General features: G+C 35.9%; 1 protein-coding gene across 1 annotated transcript; it reads right to left on the bottom strand.

The window, feature by feature from the left end:
- Window positions 1–618: 618 nt before the first annotated feature.
- On the bottom strand, window positions 619–16,782 carry LOC122294353 (vacuolar fusion protein MON1 homolog). The gene is made up of 14 exons (XM_043103013.1): window positions 16,001–16,782; window positions 9,579–9,658; window positions 9,353–9,424; window positions 9,148–9,187; window positions 7,894–7,995; window positions 7,604–7,725; window positions 6,099–6,231; window positions 5,843–5,934; window positions 4,310–4,391; window positions 4,053–4,117; window positions 3,560–3,850; window positions 3,362–3,453; window positions 1,586–1,650; window positions 619–967 (listed from the first exon to the last, which is right to left on the bottom strand). The coding sequence occupies exons 1-14, from the start codon at window positions 16,481–16,483 to the stop codon at window positions 872–874; spliced, it is 1,815 nt and encodes a 604-aa protein (XP_042958947.1). The 5' UTR covers window positions 16,484–16,782; the 3' UTR covers window positions 619–871.
- Window positions 16,783–17,266: the final 484 nt, after the last annotated feature.

Here is a 17,266-nt window from a genome sequence, read left to right as displayed (position 1 = left end):
AAGTAAAAAGAGCTCGCAAAATAGAACAAGAGTTATGCTAATAGGATGAGATAGATTTTATTATATATTCTATGTTTTAACACTTCTCTTCACATATAGGTCAGACTCCTACTCAATAGATAGCCCAACACGTAGAATATTTAATTAAATAGAGATAAAGTGTAGAATCAAGGTTCGGCTTTCTACTTTGATACTATATGAAATCGCCACTTGTCCCAAAAAGTTAAGCTGGAGAAGTAAATTTTGTTATATATTTTTTATATCTTAACAACATGTTCCTGTTGCTCGATTGATCGCTAGGATTAAAACTCTGCACCAAAGAAGGTTTCAAGTATCCAGTTGAAAATAAGAAAATTTACTAATCATTAACTTGCTCCAGAAAGTCCCCCATCCAGGAAAAATAAAGTAAGATATAATTAAAATGTAAGCTCATCCACAGGCAAAAGAAAATTATTTTGTAGCAGAAACCACAAGGTACATGTCTTTGATGCTTTTACCTAGTTGTCAGTATCATTGAGGACTTAATTTCTGATGGAATGTCATGCCTAACATGGACAGAAGTTCGTCACCAAATCACTGTCATATTAAGCACTCGGAACTATAACCAGCAATTGTATGTTGTACCAAATACCTTCTATTGATCTGTATATTTTCGTTGTATTATTAGTAGAAGATATATCACTGCTATTACAAAATGATTATGAGTACGAAATCCTCTGAAGGGTTACTTAACAAATTGGAAGATCACTATCATCATCATCATCATCATCATCATCATCATCCTAATGAAAGCGTGTGGGAAAACAATTTCTGGGGTACTATTAAATAAAACAATAACTATAGTACATGCTGTATTAGAGAGTGATCGGCATCACCATGAAAAGGGGCTTGCTCCAAGCAAAAATATTTCATTTTCCACATCTTTCACCCATTGGGAAATCCGGGTGCAAGTCTTTATAGCTAATGCCTGTATATTTAAAGTCGTATCAATCAAAACTCAGAATGCATCCCACAAACATATGCAAAAAAACAGGTGCAAATTATGGATAATAGCTTGATTGACTGCTTGCTTTTTTAGCAGTAGCTCGATGTCACCTGATCAGTGTTTCTTTTAGGATGACATACACAAGCTTATTACATTTCGCTAAATAGAATGATGAAACAGGTGAAAGACATGGTAAAGATCAACAGTTCATGCAGAGAGTACCAGGTAAACCTACCAAGAAGGTCAATATCTCTTCGACCAAACAAAGGAGTCAATACTACGAAATCCTTTGTAAGTTGGAAAATATAATATCAAGAACATTGGAGGCTACAACATTGAACTATCAAGATCTTCATTGAGTTCATGAGGGAAGCACACTTATTAAGGGCAACAATAAAACTAGTTATGTGGGATAAAAAAATGTCCAACTTTATCATTATCTTTCTAAAGTTTGTCGATAATATTAATCTCTAACTAGATGGTTAAGTATATTTGGAAGATAAGTGAGGTCACCAAGTATGTGCATTAGCACAAAGCAAACAAAAACAAAAGAAAAAAAAAAAGAAAAAAAAAAATCAGATGCATGAACTTAGATAATACCTTCTCTGCAAGTGGATCAAAGGCCGCATATAGTTCAAAATCCTGGGTGGCCCAACAGAGTAGAACTGCCAGGATAAAAGAACATGATGTTTCACCAGGAAAGCCTTTCAAATGAAGCAAGTACAAAAGAACACGACAATCTAATCCTATGCAATAATTATGAAAAGAGGTTCAAACAACTGAAGAAGCCAAGGATTCAGGGCAATTCCCATATTGCGGATGGTAAAGGACTCTCTCTCTCTCTCTCTCTCTCTCTCTCTCTCTGTTTATAGAGTGTATTTTATTCAAATCAAAACAACCTCACTTATGGCAGAAGAAAACCATGGTAACAAAAATCACTTAAGGGTTACATCTTGATCAAAACTATAAAAACCTTATTACCCACCAACTAATTATTTACAACAAAGATATGGTAGGCCTATTTTGTCTAGTTTTATTACCCGTCACGCTTTCTGTGGGATATCTGACCAACAACTATAAATCCGTGTCTCCCCTGTAGCTCCCAGCTTGGCCAAATGGTCTGCAACTTGGTTCACCTTGTGGAACACATGGTGGCATGAGATAGACAGATCTCTTTTAACCTCTATGATCTTATCCCACAGCTCCCTATGAAACCATGGACAGCACCCTTGCCCTTGCATCCATCGTACCACACCATACAATCTGATTCTACCTCCACATGTAGAAAATCCCTCTCTATACATATCATTAAGCACTCAAGGAGTGCTCTCATCTCTGCCTCAGTGTTTGTGCTCTGCCCATAAAAAGATGAAAAAGCCACTAAAGGTTGTCCAAGATCATTCCTCACTATACCACCACCTCCACAATTTCCAGTTTCCCATAGAGCAACCATCTACATTGAGTTTTACCTTTCTAGCTTGTGGTTTAGTCCAAAACAAGGTTTGTGTGGTCTGTCTCTTAACTTCTACGATGGGGAGTTGAAATTGTAGTATAATAAATCTGTCATACGAGGAAACTTTTTTCACTTGGCTGAGTTTAGAGAACATCTCAGCTAACATTCCTCTAATTTTTAAGCACACTGACCTCAGATTCTGGTGACACCCTTCCATTCTAGCTTGACACCATCTCATCAATAAGTTCCAACTAATAATCAAGGGTTAAAGCCCAAGACTTACAGCTTGAGAGAACTTATTAGCTATGTTGAACCAGGTAATCGATGGTAAAGGATTCACTTGTTAGATTTGTTCGCTTGTTGGCAAAAGATTCAGGGAAAATTCCCATATTGCGGATGTATGGAGAATGATTACTTTTTAGTATCATGTGGTAGATTTGTTTGCTTGTTGGCAAAGGATTCGGGGCAATTCCCATATTGCGGATGTATGGAGAATGATTCCTTTACGTATCATGTGGTGTGTTTGGATTGAAAGGAATGGTTGAAGCTTTGAAGATAGGGAATGTTCTCCAGATGAGCTTAGAAGTTTCTTCTTCCACAATTTATTTCTTTGGGCTTCAGCCAGAGTTTTTAATGGAGCCAGCTTACATGATTTTCTGGTATCACTTTCTAGCTCCTAACTTGTAATTAGTGTATGCTGTTTGTATATTTCCTGTGTACTTGGGCTATGCCTATTTACTAGCTTCAATAAAATTTTATAGTACTTGTAAAAAAAAAGAAGCCAAAATCAGATTATGAGATGAAATAAGAACAAATAAAGCACATAAACCAAAAGAGAAGCAGATGTTAACTATAATTTTTAAGCAAGACCTATCGACATAAGTTGCATGTTTTGGCTGTAGTTGAACTGAAAGATTACATACCATAATTTTCATCTCTTCTAAACTGAGTTTTGTAGGGACCAACTCCTGTATTATGCATAGAAGCATAAAGTTTATGGTAAGCTCTGTATAATCTGCAAAATGACAAATTGGTTATATCATTGACAACAAAAAACTTAATAATAGCTTCACCAGAGAAGTGCATTAGCTTTTCTTGCAAAGTTGCTGTACAATTCATACCTCTTTTGCTGTCGTGGATTATTAATAGGTGGTGAGAAATCTGAAGATACATATTGATCTAGAAATATACTGCGATACATGAAATGCCAAAGTCCTGCTGGACCTCCAATGCCCGTAAATTCTCTGAATCTCTCAGGAGAATCAGTAGGTTGGCCCAGATGTGAAGATAAAGATCCATAACGAGGCAACGGATCGACAGGCAAATCCTCGACATGCATCCCACCATCTAGCATGGACCTCTGAACTTCACTGAGAACATTTGACTTCAAAAGGACCACTTCAATACGAATCCTATGAAAGTGCAGGAAAGATTTCTCAACAAAAAATACACGGATTTATTTTATTTTTATATGCAAGCAAAAATAACACCCTATAAACTATGTAGTAAGCCTATATTTATTTTACTTCTTTTATGGTAAGTCATGTAAAAATATGAGAAAATGCAACAAATGCATGCTGCCCAACTGAAATTATTTTTCACACCATAGTTTACCTGCAATCCTTAAGATGATAAAAGGCATCTGAACTTGTAGTAAGCAAAATCAAGTATGTGTCAACCTGCCATGAGCAAAACGTGTCAAATAATTTACTGTGTCATTGATCTAACCAGTAAACAAGCATGTCTACACTGCATACAGACTATACAATTTGTATAAATCAATTGAAGGCCAGCTTTTCCAACAACCGCAAGTGAGAACCTTATAAATTAAGCAGTTAAACTTGCACGTGAATTGTAAATCCAAGACTCACATCAAAGTAATGCACATAAGCATACAAAAATGCCATGGGATTATATCTTGGCAGGCAAATTGGTGAAAAAGATTCAGAAGTCCTGCATAAAGCCAAAAGCACACATAAGGTTGCAGTCTTGGAAAAAGCTCGCAAATGAAAGAGTAAAAGAATAAGTATAGTTTTCCTCACTGTGGATAATCTCATGTTCTATTAGTTTTTATACATGAATTTATCAGGCTCAAATATCAACAAAAAAAAAAAAGATGTTACACACAAGGAAGTTGTCCTTGGCATGTTTTGCAGAAACTAGACAAGGATGATACCATTCCTCTGGGGTGTGATGCCTGCCATAAGTTTATCAACTTGAAGAAAATGTTCCCAACTAAAGAAAAACAGAACTAGGCATGTTTCATTAAACAAATATTGGAACAAAATATTTCAAAAGATTTTTTTTTTTTTTGCCAAAATCTGGACATTGAGAGTGTGGCACAAACAAAAGAAAATGTATAACATTTGAGGGAAACTCCTTGCTGAGGGCCTGTGCACCTTGGGATTAATCAGGATATTGTTCCTGGACATCCGGTGCCAAGAAAAAAAGAGTTTTGCTAGGTACAAGCACACTTCGTGCACCAATTCGCGTACCAATGATCTTTTTTATTTAAAAAAATATAAAAAAAATTTTGAAAGAAGAAGAAAATCTTCTATCTCATGAAAATTATTTTCGTTTTCAATTCACATCGTTTCGTTAAACATGTGGCTTACATATCAATATTGGTGCGCGAATTGGTGCACAAAGTGTGCTTGCAAGAAGATTTTTCCATTAAAAAAAATGCATAATTTGAACAAACACATTCATGAAATGTTAATTGTAGATTTTGGTCAATTGGGAGATCACTTCGCCATGGTTGCTTGAAGGATGGACCCTTTTGTTTGACATGGAGCATATGGAGAGAATGGAATGCAAGATGCTAGAAGATCGTGAGATGTCATTGGTAGAGGTTAAAAATATCTTGGTCATGTCACTTCATACATGTACAAGCGAATAATATCTCTCATTTTGCCAATATTTCTGGATTTCTGGATTTTTACTCTTCTATAAACGATTAAATGAGTTATCTCTTCTTATATACATTTAGTGTACTAAGGTTGCGCCCCTTTGCGCATTTTATGGAATGAATTCACTTCTTAAAACGACTGTAGGTAATAGAAAGATTTCTACTTTTGAATTTTAACTTACACAATAGATATTTCTTCGCATAACACAGAGTAAGACAAGACAAGAATGCCAACAACTTTATTCACCAAAACGTAAGTTAGCTGCAGAGAGAATTGAGTGGAACCCAGTTGAGCAATTTAAAAGAGCCAGAACCATTACTTTAACTTTCACTAGCAAATGTCCTAAAAAGATACTGAATTTTATCACCTAACAATAAATCTATGAGAGAGGTTCAATCACTTCACTGTACTTAGCCATGTTACAAAGTAACATTGTCCAAGCGAGAACAATCATCAAAAGATGAAACATGACTTATGAAAGACAAAATAACTTGCCTAAATGATTCTGATGACATAACAAAGTTGGCAAGTAGTAGCATGTCATCAGGATGAAGCGAAGCTTTTTGAGCACCAACAAGACTGATAACCTGCAAACAAGCTTCAAGCCTCTCAGTGGCTCTAAACAGAAAAATATTTATAAACTGGAAATCAAGTAAAAGAACTGCTCCAATATAGGTGTCCCTGAGGATGCAAAAATTCAGATGAAAAGGCAAAAAGCAAAAGATGAAAAGAAGGGCAAGAGGGTGCTAACCTTGTGCTTGCACATTAATATTGCAAATAGAACACCTGAATCGGCAACATCTTGTAATATAGCACTTGCAGCTTGCCTTGTTGCATAAGCCAGGGGAAGACATGTGTATGCGTGAAGAAATGTTGCTGGATTCCTAAAAACAAAGAAATGGGCAGCAAACTAATAAGCACCATCAAACTAAGATACTATATTTATATATATTATTAATATTTTTTGGTTGGGGTGCATGCCAATTATTATTTGCAGACAATAGCTAACAGAAGATCAAAGCAAACCTCAGAAAAATGACCAAAAATAAGACCCAGGCATATCAATTTTGCATTTCAACTTCATGGACTACACAAGAGATAAAGAAACATCATAAATAGAAACACATACAGAACAGAAAATTAAAATTGATTTTGACGAATGTTATTATAAACTATGAAGCCCTGACCAGAAAGTGTGAGATAGTTGATGACTGAGATCGCTGGTTTTGCATCTAAATAAAAAATTATGTGGTTATAATGTGCACATAATGTAATTAATTATACTAATTAAATTTTTTACTATTTTGTGCGTATGTGTCTGTGTTCATAACATTTACCAAGCAATACTAGAGATGCTTGCATAACCACCCGTGGGTAGCCCAAGTGGTAAGGGCAAACTCGTGTTCATGTGCTCCATGTCACAGGTTTGATTCCCCTGGGATCAAACTGCGATTTAAGTGGGAGGCCATGGTGGTGGGTTGCTGTGCTAGTCTCCTCGAGGGTTTAGGTTTCATGGGTGAGTCCTAAGGGCTCTGCCATGGGGTGGTTCCCTTGTCATAAAAAAAAAATATAGTAGAGATGCTTGCAATCAAGTTTCAACCAAAAATCCAGCCATTCGCAGTTTTTTGAATAGTTCAAATGAATTTTTTTTTCTTTATAGAGCCCTTTTTTTGGACTACATTGCAAGATAGCAAGGAAGAAAATATGGAATGAGTTTTTGGCATGGGTGGTGCCTGGAAGGGCAGTTGATTTCTTAGCAAGTTGGATGAGTTTACAGGGCAATCCACAAATTGCAACAATTTAGAAAATGCCTCCTATTTGTTTATTGTGGTGCCTTTGAGGGAAAGAAATGAGAGAAGCTTTAAATAATGCAAGTGGACAATGGATGAAATTAGAGCTTTCTGGCTTTACACACTATTTCATTGGTCGATAGTGATAGATTTTATTGAAGCCGTGATAGGCTAATCCTATCATTATTTATCAATAAAATTCTTCATTACTTAAAACAAAAAAAGAAAAAAAAAAAGAACACCATATACATTCACATTAGCAATATTTTTTTGATAGATACATTTACAAAAGCAATACTGGAGCCTCTACAGATGAGCAAATTAAGATTATTTTTCTCAGTAACCTCTTGCAATAAGATCCAGCATTACACTGCAAAAGAAAAAGGGCATATATGTTCTCAATTATGTATGCGTATGTTTTACAACAAAGGCATTCCAAAACCAAGAAGGGAATAGAGAAACACACCAACTGAAAGAATGGATTAAAGATGAGAAGACAACATCAGTTCCTCCAAGCAAGGGTGTCATATCAAACTTCGGATTCTTTGCAAAACACCTATTTACCGACTTTGTCAAAATAAGAATCATCTGCATCCATATTGTAAGCAATCATATGAGGAAGTGCAGTGATTGTCATAAAGAAAAAGAATACCAAACACAACCAAAACATTCAGAAGGGAGCAACATGTCAAACAGTCAAACACATCATCCTGAGAAGGATCTTTGAGCATAGGGAAGAAAATATTGCAATCATACCTGACCATAAATTAGCTCCAGCTGTCCCCTCAATGACTCATAAGGCTCCTCTGTACAGCTAATGCAAACTAAGTATATGGGTCCCTTCACAAGAAAAATCACCTGAACATCCAAAACAATTTATTTTATTGATTTCCAAACTGTAAGAAGAAATAATTAATTAAAAAAAGACCTCAAAAACCCTCAAGATTGTAAAAACACATTCATGCTTCTCTTTATAGGCATTGTATTCCTCAAGCAACAAGCGACAGAATTGGCTCTCTTTATTTTTAATAAGAAACAAGTGACAGAATTGGTTCCTGAAGTAGATATGGTTTATTTTCTGACAAGAAACTTGAATAAAATGATCAGATCCTTCCTTTTACTGGACTTCTCAGCTGGAATCATATACGGGGTCTCCTTTCTCTGATGATCTTTTCTATTGGTATAACAACTGTGAGTAGTCTAAGGGCTTGTTTGGACACACAGCATTCTCAAAATTCTCAAAACTTCTTGTAATTTCATTCCCAAACATCACTCAAACACAAAACACTTTTCAATTTCAAATTTTCAACCTTTTCATCTAATGATTACCTAATCATTATTCAAACACAAAAATCAATACAAATTTTACAAACTTAAAAAAAAAATAATATTAAAAAATTATATTCAAACAATTTTTTAATTTTATAATATTTTTATTGAATTTTTTCTCTCTCCTTTCCCAAAATCCAATAAAACATCTTCAATCAAATCATTTCAATACTACTCATAAAATTCTGAGATACTCCAAGTATCCACACATGCCCTAAACTTCAACCCTTTTCTTCCGGGGATGTTCTCGTTCCCAAGCCCTGGAAGAATATCAAAAGTCTTGTGGAGGATAACTTAACACTGATCTCACCAAATCAGTGAGAAATTTCTCCACACTGGCCATGGTCTCAAAATAGAAAATGTTGCCTTTCTGCCTTTTCAAACTCTAAAAGCTAGAAAAAGATGGACATAGATACAATCCTACACACATATTCGTTGACACATATATACACCACACAAGAAAAAAATCCAAATTTCCCAAACAAGCAAATGTCTTTCTGAAACAGCACATATCATTTTGCACAAGTCCAAATGCTGAGGATGGCACTAGGAAGAAAAGTAGGTATTCAGGCATTCAGGACGGTGAAAACACACTTCAGAATTGACAAGCAGAGCTATCAGGCAGAATCGCACATAACTTGAAGAATGAAAATTCCAACTTGCAGAAGAATGAAAAAAGACCTGGTGTTTTCCTGCCCTGACCGATTTGACATGGTCCCCCCTGAAAAGCAATTAAGGAATAAAATATTGAGAGCCTTATAGATGGCTTCAGAGAAGTTATTATGATAAGAATAGGAGTATAACCATTTCTTTTATGAGCACAAACAGGAGTATGATCATAGATAACAATTCACAAAATAAAGCCGAGGAAGAACAAGCCAGGTACCCATTCTCCACAAAGGAAATAATGGCCTGCAACGTTGCTGAAAATCCTGCTAGCTTGTGTTCATCTCCATATCTGGTAGTTCATAAGAGATTCAAAACAATCTATAAAACAATAGAAGGTCCAAATAAGAATTTATAAGCTTGGACTTCTTTTTTCCTTTTGCATTGAGTTGAATGCAAACAGTGCAGCTTTCTGATACGGATATATGCAGGAGCTAGAGACAAACCTGGAATATATTGGTTTGCCTGAGTTACTTAGAATAAAAAAGTGCTTCTTCCTTTTTCTCCATGATATGGAAGCATCATCCTGCAATAGCAGCCAATAATATTGCAGGTATTACTTATAAAGAAAAAATAATATTGCAGGTGTCATTATAAATATAATTTTGTATGGACTGGCAGTACAACTAAAATATTAAAAAAAATGCTAAAATGGCCATATTGAGCCCAAGCCTGATCTCATAAGACAGAAGACTGAGCTTTCTGATAAGTAGACAGAAAACTGAGTTTTGGAATCGATTTAACATTTAATGAAGAAATTGGGCATTCCCTTGCTTTCCATATGAATTTCATACTCTGTTTATTCTCGATTAGCCTCATTAGGGAAGTAGCCTGGCATAGTTGCGGAAGTCTCCTAATTGAAAGATACTCTCAATAAGGGTAACATATAACATTTAGGGCAGGTTTGGCAAGTGGGATGATACATAAAATTCTCATCTTATCATTACAACCTTTTCAAATTTCCACACAAAATATAATAAACAATTCAATTTTTTCAAATCCCAAAACAATAATAATATTCAAAAATAATATTTTAAACTTTCATCTAAAACCAAAAATTCTCATCTCACTATCCAAACCTACCCTTAGAGAGTATTCTTTCCATTACCAGGTTTAAATCAGGGTGACATATTACTGCTGACCTCAGACCTCAAAACAGGCACTCTTTCCAATCTCCCAAAAGAAAAGGCAGACTCTCCTGTAGGTATGAGCTACTAACCTTTCAGTGCTAGATATCTCCCCTCTCTAATAATAAGGGTTCCAAACCTATCCTTTCTGTAAGGGGCCGCAAGGGTGTAGCATCCAGACCCAAATTTTATAGGCTTGGAAAAAGATTTTATAAGTTTGGACCATGGACTCAATTTTGTTAAGGCTAGAAGGAAGACTATTTTATTGGGCCCATTAGCCCATATGTATTATTTGAGGATCTAGTATTGAGGAGATATGATTGGAGGTGAAGTTATGGACCTAGATTCAAAATGGAGTAGGTTCGGCTCATCAGGCTCATACATGGATGGATAAGCCCAAGTCTTTTCTCGTCAAAGCCCATTTGATTTTTGGTGGTTAAATTCATGATAATTGGAAACCAGCCCTTTTTGGATAAGTTAGAACCAGATTAGGTGCAAAGAAACCCTCTAGATGAAGGCTATCTCCACTTAGGTTTTAGAACAATTCTTGCACCAATAATACAGCCTGCTAGGACTCTTTTGAGATAGGATTTCAGCTGTTCCAAATCTAGAGAAGTAGAAATCAGCCCCATTTATGACTCCTAAATAGATCCAAGGATTAAAAACATATTTTCCCTGTAACTCCTAGCCCTTAGGATTCATAGAACCCTTTTCTAAACAAACTATGAATTAAATTCTTACAATCGTATTATTAGGTTCTTCAGGTCTCATTAAAAGGACTGTATATGGCTTCAAAACTAGAAAAACAGAGGCTGCTGTGAGTCTGGAAAGTTTTTATAGCAATCCTATGTGATGTTCTTCAAGAACACCAATCCCTAACCCTAGATAACTGCTGCAAATGCCAATGAAGATGTCAGCCTTGTTTTCTTGAAGTTCTTGCTTGATCTATTTAAAGAAGACCCTAGGAAAGTTGCTGCAATTTCAGGAGATTGAAACAAACCAGCCTCACCCTACCTATCAAGTCCAACCCTTTTCCAGCGACTTCAAGTAGGTGATTATTGAAACGTTTGTTATTGATAGAAGCAAAGAGGTAAGTAGCATGATCATACCCTTACATGCTACTACCCTTACATGTATAGTAAACAATGTTTTTAAAGTATTATGTATCTATGACCCTTTATTGAAAGCCCCTCTTTACGTATGAAGTTATAATATGATGAAAGTGAGTTTCAATTCCATGTTATTATGTGTTTTACATGTATCATGATATGTTTTTCATTTATGATTACAGGTATGTTATTATGTGTTCTACAAGCATCATGGTAAGAAAGATAAAAAACAAGTTATGAAATTAGCTTTAAGGTTGACCATAAGAGATGCATGAAACCAATGCAGTTGTGGGTAGATGTGCAAGCCACGTGGTCTACCACATAGTATGTTACGATAAGTTAAGCGGTTCCACTTGTAGCCATAGGCAGTGGAACTGGTGCACAACCCTACACATGGGGGGTTAAGGCGTGTTGGCAATTAAAGAAAGGGAAATAAAAGTTTAATGAGTTATGCATAGTACATTTTACATGTTTATGTGTTAATATGAGTATTAAGTATGCACGTTTTTCATGAATACCTATGTTTATTATGTTTACTGTATGATGTGCTACTTTTTCTATTTTTATAGGAAACTGTATGATGTACTACTTATTGAATATTCGACTCATTTTGGTTGTTTGTTTGTTTTTATATTTTTAAAATGTCCAGGTAAAGAAGATAGTGTTGATGAGCATACAGCCAGGCATAGATAATGTTTTCCGGGATTTTCAGACTTCTTTGATAAGTGTTTTTACACAAAAATAACAGTTTTAAATTTTCTTGCTATGAGAGCTTTTATTTAAATATTTTTCAAGACATTTTTTTATGTATATTTTCCAGTTTATTTATTTATTTTCAATAAATGAGATATTCTTTTATAAGTTGGGTCTCTTTAATGGGCACAGTTACGAAAGTATGTGACACTCCTAACCTACGGGAAGGGGGTGTTACATAGGCGTAGCACACTAGTGCCCCAATAAGGCTCTTCTTTTGCAAGACTCCATCAAAATCACCATATGTTTGCTGGTTTTCAATTCCTTTTATTAAACCTTAATTTCCATTCAGGCTTTCCCTAGTCGTAGAATTCTTGCTCAACATGTTAGCTGATTTTTTTTTAAGTACAAGAGGCAATCTACTGCAAGTTTGATAGTCACTTTGGAAGGGACTGATAAAGCAAACTGTTACTCATCACAAAGAAATAAGTACTAGAATAAGGAAGGTGTTCTTCAATAACATGAAGGTTGCAGGTTTGAGACCTGCATGGGCCATTTATTAATTACTCTACCTTGACTTGTATATATATATATATGCATATTTATATGGATTGAGAGGTTGCTTGGTTTATATTTATATATAAACACACGAAAAATCACCCCCTCCCCCAACACACACAAATACATACACATTTTTCCACTTAATTTCTTTCCTTATGCTTGTATTCAACTATGTTCAATATATTTCTTCTTAGGATTGTGCAAAACCTCCGGAGCTCTGGCTTCGCTCTGATGCCTGATCCGACTCCCCTCCAATAGGAGTTGGAAAATTCAGAGTTCAAAGTTTGGAGTATAAAGTCTAGCTAGAAAAACATTGGAGTCAGAGTTGGAAAGAGCTTCTAGTTTCCAACTTTGACTCTGGCATTTTTATTTTTCAAAACAGGGCCATTTTGAGTCGTTCATTTATCAAGGCCTGAATGAATATTGATTGAAATGATGCCGTTCTATCTAAATGAGTGCCATCATTTCATTTCATATGTATTTCCCTAATCTAAACAATGAATCTCAACCCTGAACCCTCATTCAGTCATTCCTCAACCTCAACCTACCCCACCCCCTGAGCACCGCGCCTTTGACCTTACACACCGCCGTCTGTGTTTGTCTACCTCAGCATCGCGCTACAGTTTAGTTGAATCAGTTCTCATCTTGCTCTGTCATTCTCAGGTCTCAGGTGTCTTTGCCACAGCCAATACCCGCCACACTTCTGCGCTCATTTGGTTCTGCCACTGTGCCTCCGAAAATCATCAAGCAACGGGTATAAAACTCCTTAAATTATTGATTTGATTAAGAATAAACATGTTTTGGTTTAAAATAGCATTGGAACGATTAGGTCATATTTACTGATCTGATTTCTAGGGTTTATAACTGATTTTAAGGATTGTTAAGGCTGACAGTTTGTGATGTTTGTTGGTTTGTAACCGATTGCTATTAAGAATGATCAGGTTTTGGTTTGATTGTTAAATGTTAAAGTTTGCTATTTGTAATTTGACAAGTATGGCATTCTAATGATTATTACAGATTTTGGTATTTGCATGTTTAATTAAGTTTTGTTGGACGTGACAACTTTGTTTATTTTCAATTTTTAGAAGGGAATTTAACGATTTAAGACTGGATCATTGATGGGGTCACTTAAATTTAAGACTGAATTTAAGGATTTAACTGGAATCTGTTGTATTATTAGGGCTTGTTAGGGTTTGAATTTATGGTGCTTTAGAAGGTTTGATTGACCATTGTAATTTGTATTGGCCTATTTGGTGTATGCAGTATGCTTCAACCGTAACCATTCTTGTTGGGTCCATCTATATATTAATAACATATATAAGACTCCGATTTTTTTGGTGTATGGCTGTATTCAGTATGCTTCAATCATAATCATTCTTGCTTTTTTTGTTTTTTTTCAAGAGAATATGGATATGGATGCTACACCAACTCCAAATGTTACACCTAATCAGAATTCTACATCTGCCCCCACGACAGCCACCCCCACACCTAGTACGGCTGCTTATCAGAATTCATTGTCTCCGAAAACAGTGTAGGCTCTTATTTGTTCACAGAATTGGCTAAGGTCTTCACCTATTGGACTAGAGGGTGCTCACGATGCCTAGAGCCATTGGCTTGAGTCGGGTAAATAAGTAACTTTGTGTGATGGCAGCTTCAATGGCTAATTAGTATATAGGTAATCTTATATCTTCTTTTACTTATATGAGATTAATTTATTGTTTTATGCTTTCTCTTGTTGTAGAGCTATCTGTAAATCCCACAATACTTGTAAAGAACTGAGAGATGTTGCCTAACTTGGTGCCTATGGACTGATAGTAATTTTTTGGTTATAATTAACTTCACTATTATCATTTAGTTGGGTGTTGTATTTACTAATTTTTTTTGTTTAATACAATGCAGGATACTTGGAAATGGGAGATTGAGGATGGATTATCCTGAATTATTGGAGACATCCTGTAGTTTAAATTGTTTAATTATGATACTTTTCTTATTTGGTAATTTGGTGAATGTCAAGGTGGATTCAGGATGTATGTGGTGGTTTGGTTTAGTAGATGTGGACCAATGGGAGGGAGTTGATTTGTCGTTGGAGATTGTAGTAGGTTTATGTGTACTGGTCAATTTGATGTAATTTTTTATATGTGATACAACTACAAATACTTTGTGTGTGTGTGTGTCTGCGCGCGTGTGCTGTCCGCAAGGGTGTGCATTGTGATGTTATGTTGCATAATTGTGTGTTTCATGATATTATCTTTGATGTCATGCATAGGGGTTGTTCTTGTATATGTCACAAGTACTTGAGCTATGCTATGCCTACTTTTTTTTTTTTGATAGGTAAACAAAACTTTATTACTCAAAGAATAGGCCTAGCCCAGTGTATACAAGAAACAGCCCTTAAGCGGGCGCAAGAGAGACAAGGAAATCATGAAGGACCATTCCATTGAAATCAACAGCTATGGCCCAATTACATAGTGTACTAAAAAATAAAGCCAACAACTCCTCTAGTGATCACTCCTTGTCTTCAAATGTCTGTGCGTTCCGCTCCTGCCATAAGCACCACATGATACACAGGGGGATCATCCTCCAAACTGCTGATATCTGGGACAGACCTCCTATGTTGGGCCAGCAGGCCAAGATTGCCACCATGGTCCCCAGCATGGCCCAACCCAACCCAACTCTACTCTACTAAGCACCTCATCCCACAAAGCCCGTGCTATGCCTACTTCTCTCATCAATAAAATTATTCTTCACCTATATATGATAACGATTTTATCTTTGATGGATATAGAAAATTTTTTTATGATTGAGTAACGCTACATGCCAAACTTCCATCCCATTATATCAAATGTGACACTTTTATCACTCTTGGATCATTCTTTATTTTTTTAAAGAAAAAATCAAAGGTTGATGGGCAATATCATCTCATCATAGTGGGATGAAAGTATGGTTTGGGGGATTTTCATTTATGATTTTATCTTTGATGGATTTAGACTAATGTTTTAAAATTTTATCTTTGATGGTTTGAGCTGTTGCTTGGTTTATATTTGCTTATTAAAAAAAATATCTTCGATGGATATAAACTAATGTTGTATTGTTATAATTTGGTTGTGGTAAATTAGTAAGGCTTAAAAAACTGAAATACACAACAGAGCTGCTGGAACCATACATTCCCACTAAGAACTCAACACTCTCATTTTCAGCAGCATTGCAATAAAAATTTTCCCAAATATTTGTGCTATGAAGTATAAATGCAATCCAATGAGTGTGTCATTGTGTATGTGTGAAGCCTGCACAATTGATCCAAAAGAACATAGAATTCTCATATACGTGGATATAATTGAACGATAAAAGAATACGCAAGAAGTTCCCCAAGTGCACTACCTCATCGAGGTGCCGTTTGCCGGGCACCCAAGATGACGACAAATCCGAAAACCCATCGACTAAATCATCATTCCTCACATGCTGTATCTCATCCTCGACAATCCCGTCAATCCCTGACGCAGCACTGCTGGCACTGGTACTGCCCCTTTCACCGGCATAGCCACTGCTACTCGGGCTCGACTGCCCATCGACTTCCAGCTCTGAATTCGTCCTCCTCCACATCACGCCATGCTCGACACTCTGTCCCACCTCATCAACCTCAAATTTGTCGTCAACTCTTTGCTCGAAACCACCAACAATTCCTTCTCGTTCATTGATCTCGGTTTCGGTTCGGTGATGGCCCTCCCCGTTAAGGGACTCCTCCTGCGTTGCCGGTGCTTCACTCAATGCCACCGATGCAAATTGATGTTCGAGTGGTTGGGGGGTATGTTGCCCACTTTTGGTGTCGTCGCCGGAGGTTGAGGAGCTGGAGTCGGAGGACATTGACGCAAGGAAGGTTTAGATAGGAATGTTTATACTAAAAATCTAGGGTTTTCTCTGTAATTTCGGGTTGGCTGAGAGAGAGAGAGAGAGAGAGAGGTCGATTTTTGTGAGTTTTACGGGAATGGATGGAGATGGAGGAGGCGTTACCGCCTAACAGTCGTTGAAGGTTTTGCTCCAATGCGTAGGAATTACACCATATTTGGAACGTAATGCTCATCCTCCAACTCCCTGTCTGACCGGTAGTTGGAAACGTCGTAGCGTGAGATCCGATTCCATCTTCTCCCGCCCACTGCTACGTGTCGGACTGATATTTTTTGTTCTTTGGAGCGGCACTCAATTTTTACGCAAGTTTTTGTAAAAATAAAAAATAAAAAAAAATAGTTGCAAGTATAATTGTGTATTAATCTATACACTAATATGATGTAATTGATCAAAAAGTAGATTTTATTAAAAACAGTGTTAATTTAAATTTTAAGTATGAATAAATCAGTATTAGTACATAAATTAGTGCGCGACTGTACTTGTATGTAGCAAAACTGTATGTAGCAAAACTAAAAAAAATATATGTATATATATATATAGGCTTTGCTGTTATCATTTTTTCATACTACATTTTATATTTACATATATTTTTTATTCTATTTTTAAATTTTTTAAAATTATTTTTAGTTTTATTCTTTTTGAACTATTTAAGTTTTTCTACTCATCATCTATATACTATACATTTAATAAGAGAAAATAATAAAAATTTAAAAATCATGTATAGTGTGAAAATGCTAAGTA

This window comes from Carya illinoinensis, chromosome 14, assembly GCF_018687715.1.
Source record: "Carya illinoinensis cultivar Pawnee chromosome 14, C.illinoinensisPawnee_v1, whole genome shotgun sequence".
Lineage (NCBI taxonomy): Eukaryota > Viridiplantae > Streptophyta > Magnoliopsida > Fagales > Juglandaceae > Carya > Carya illinoinensis.
The sequence above is the reverse complement of the archived record's forward strand: the minus strand, read 5'-3'. Positions and strand labels throughout refer to the sequence as shown.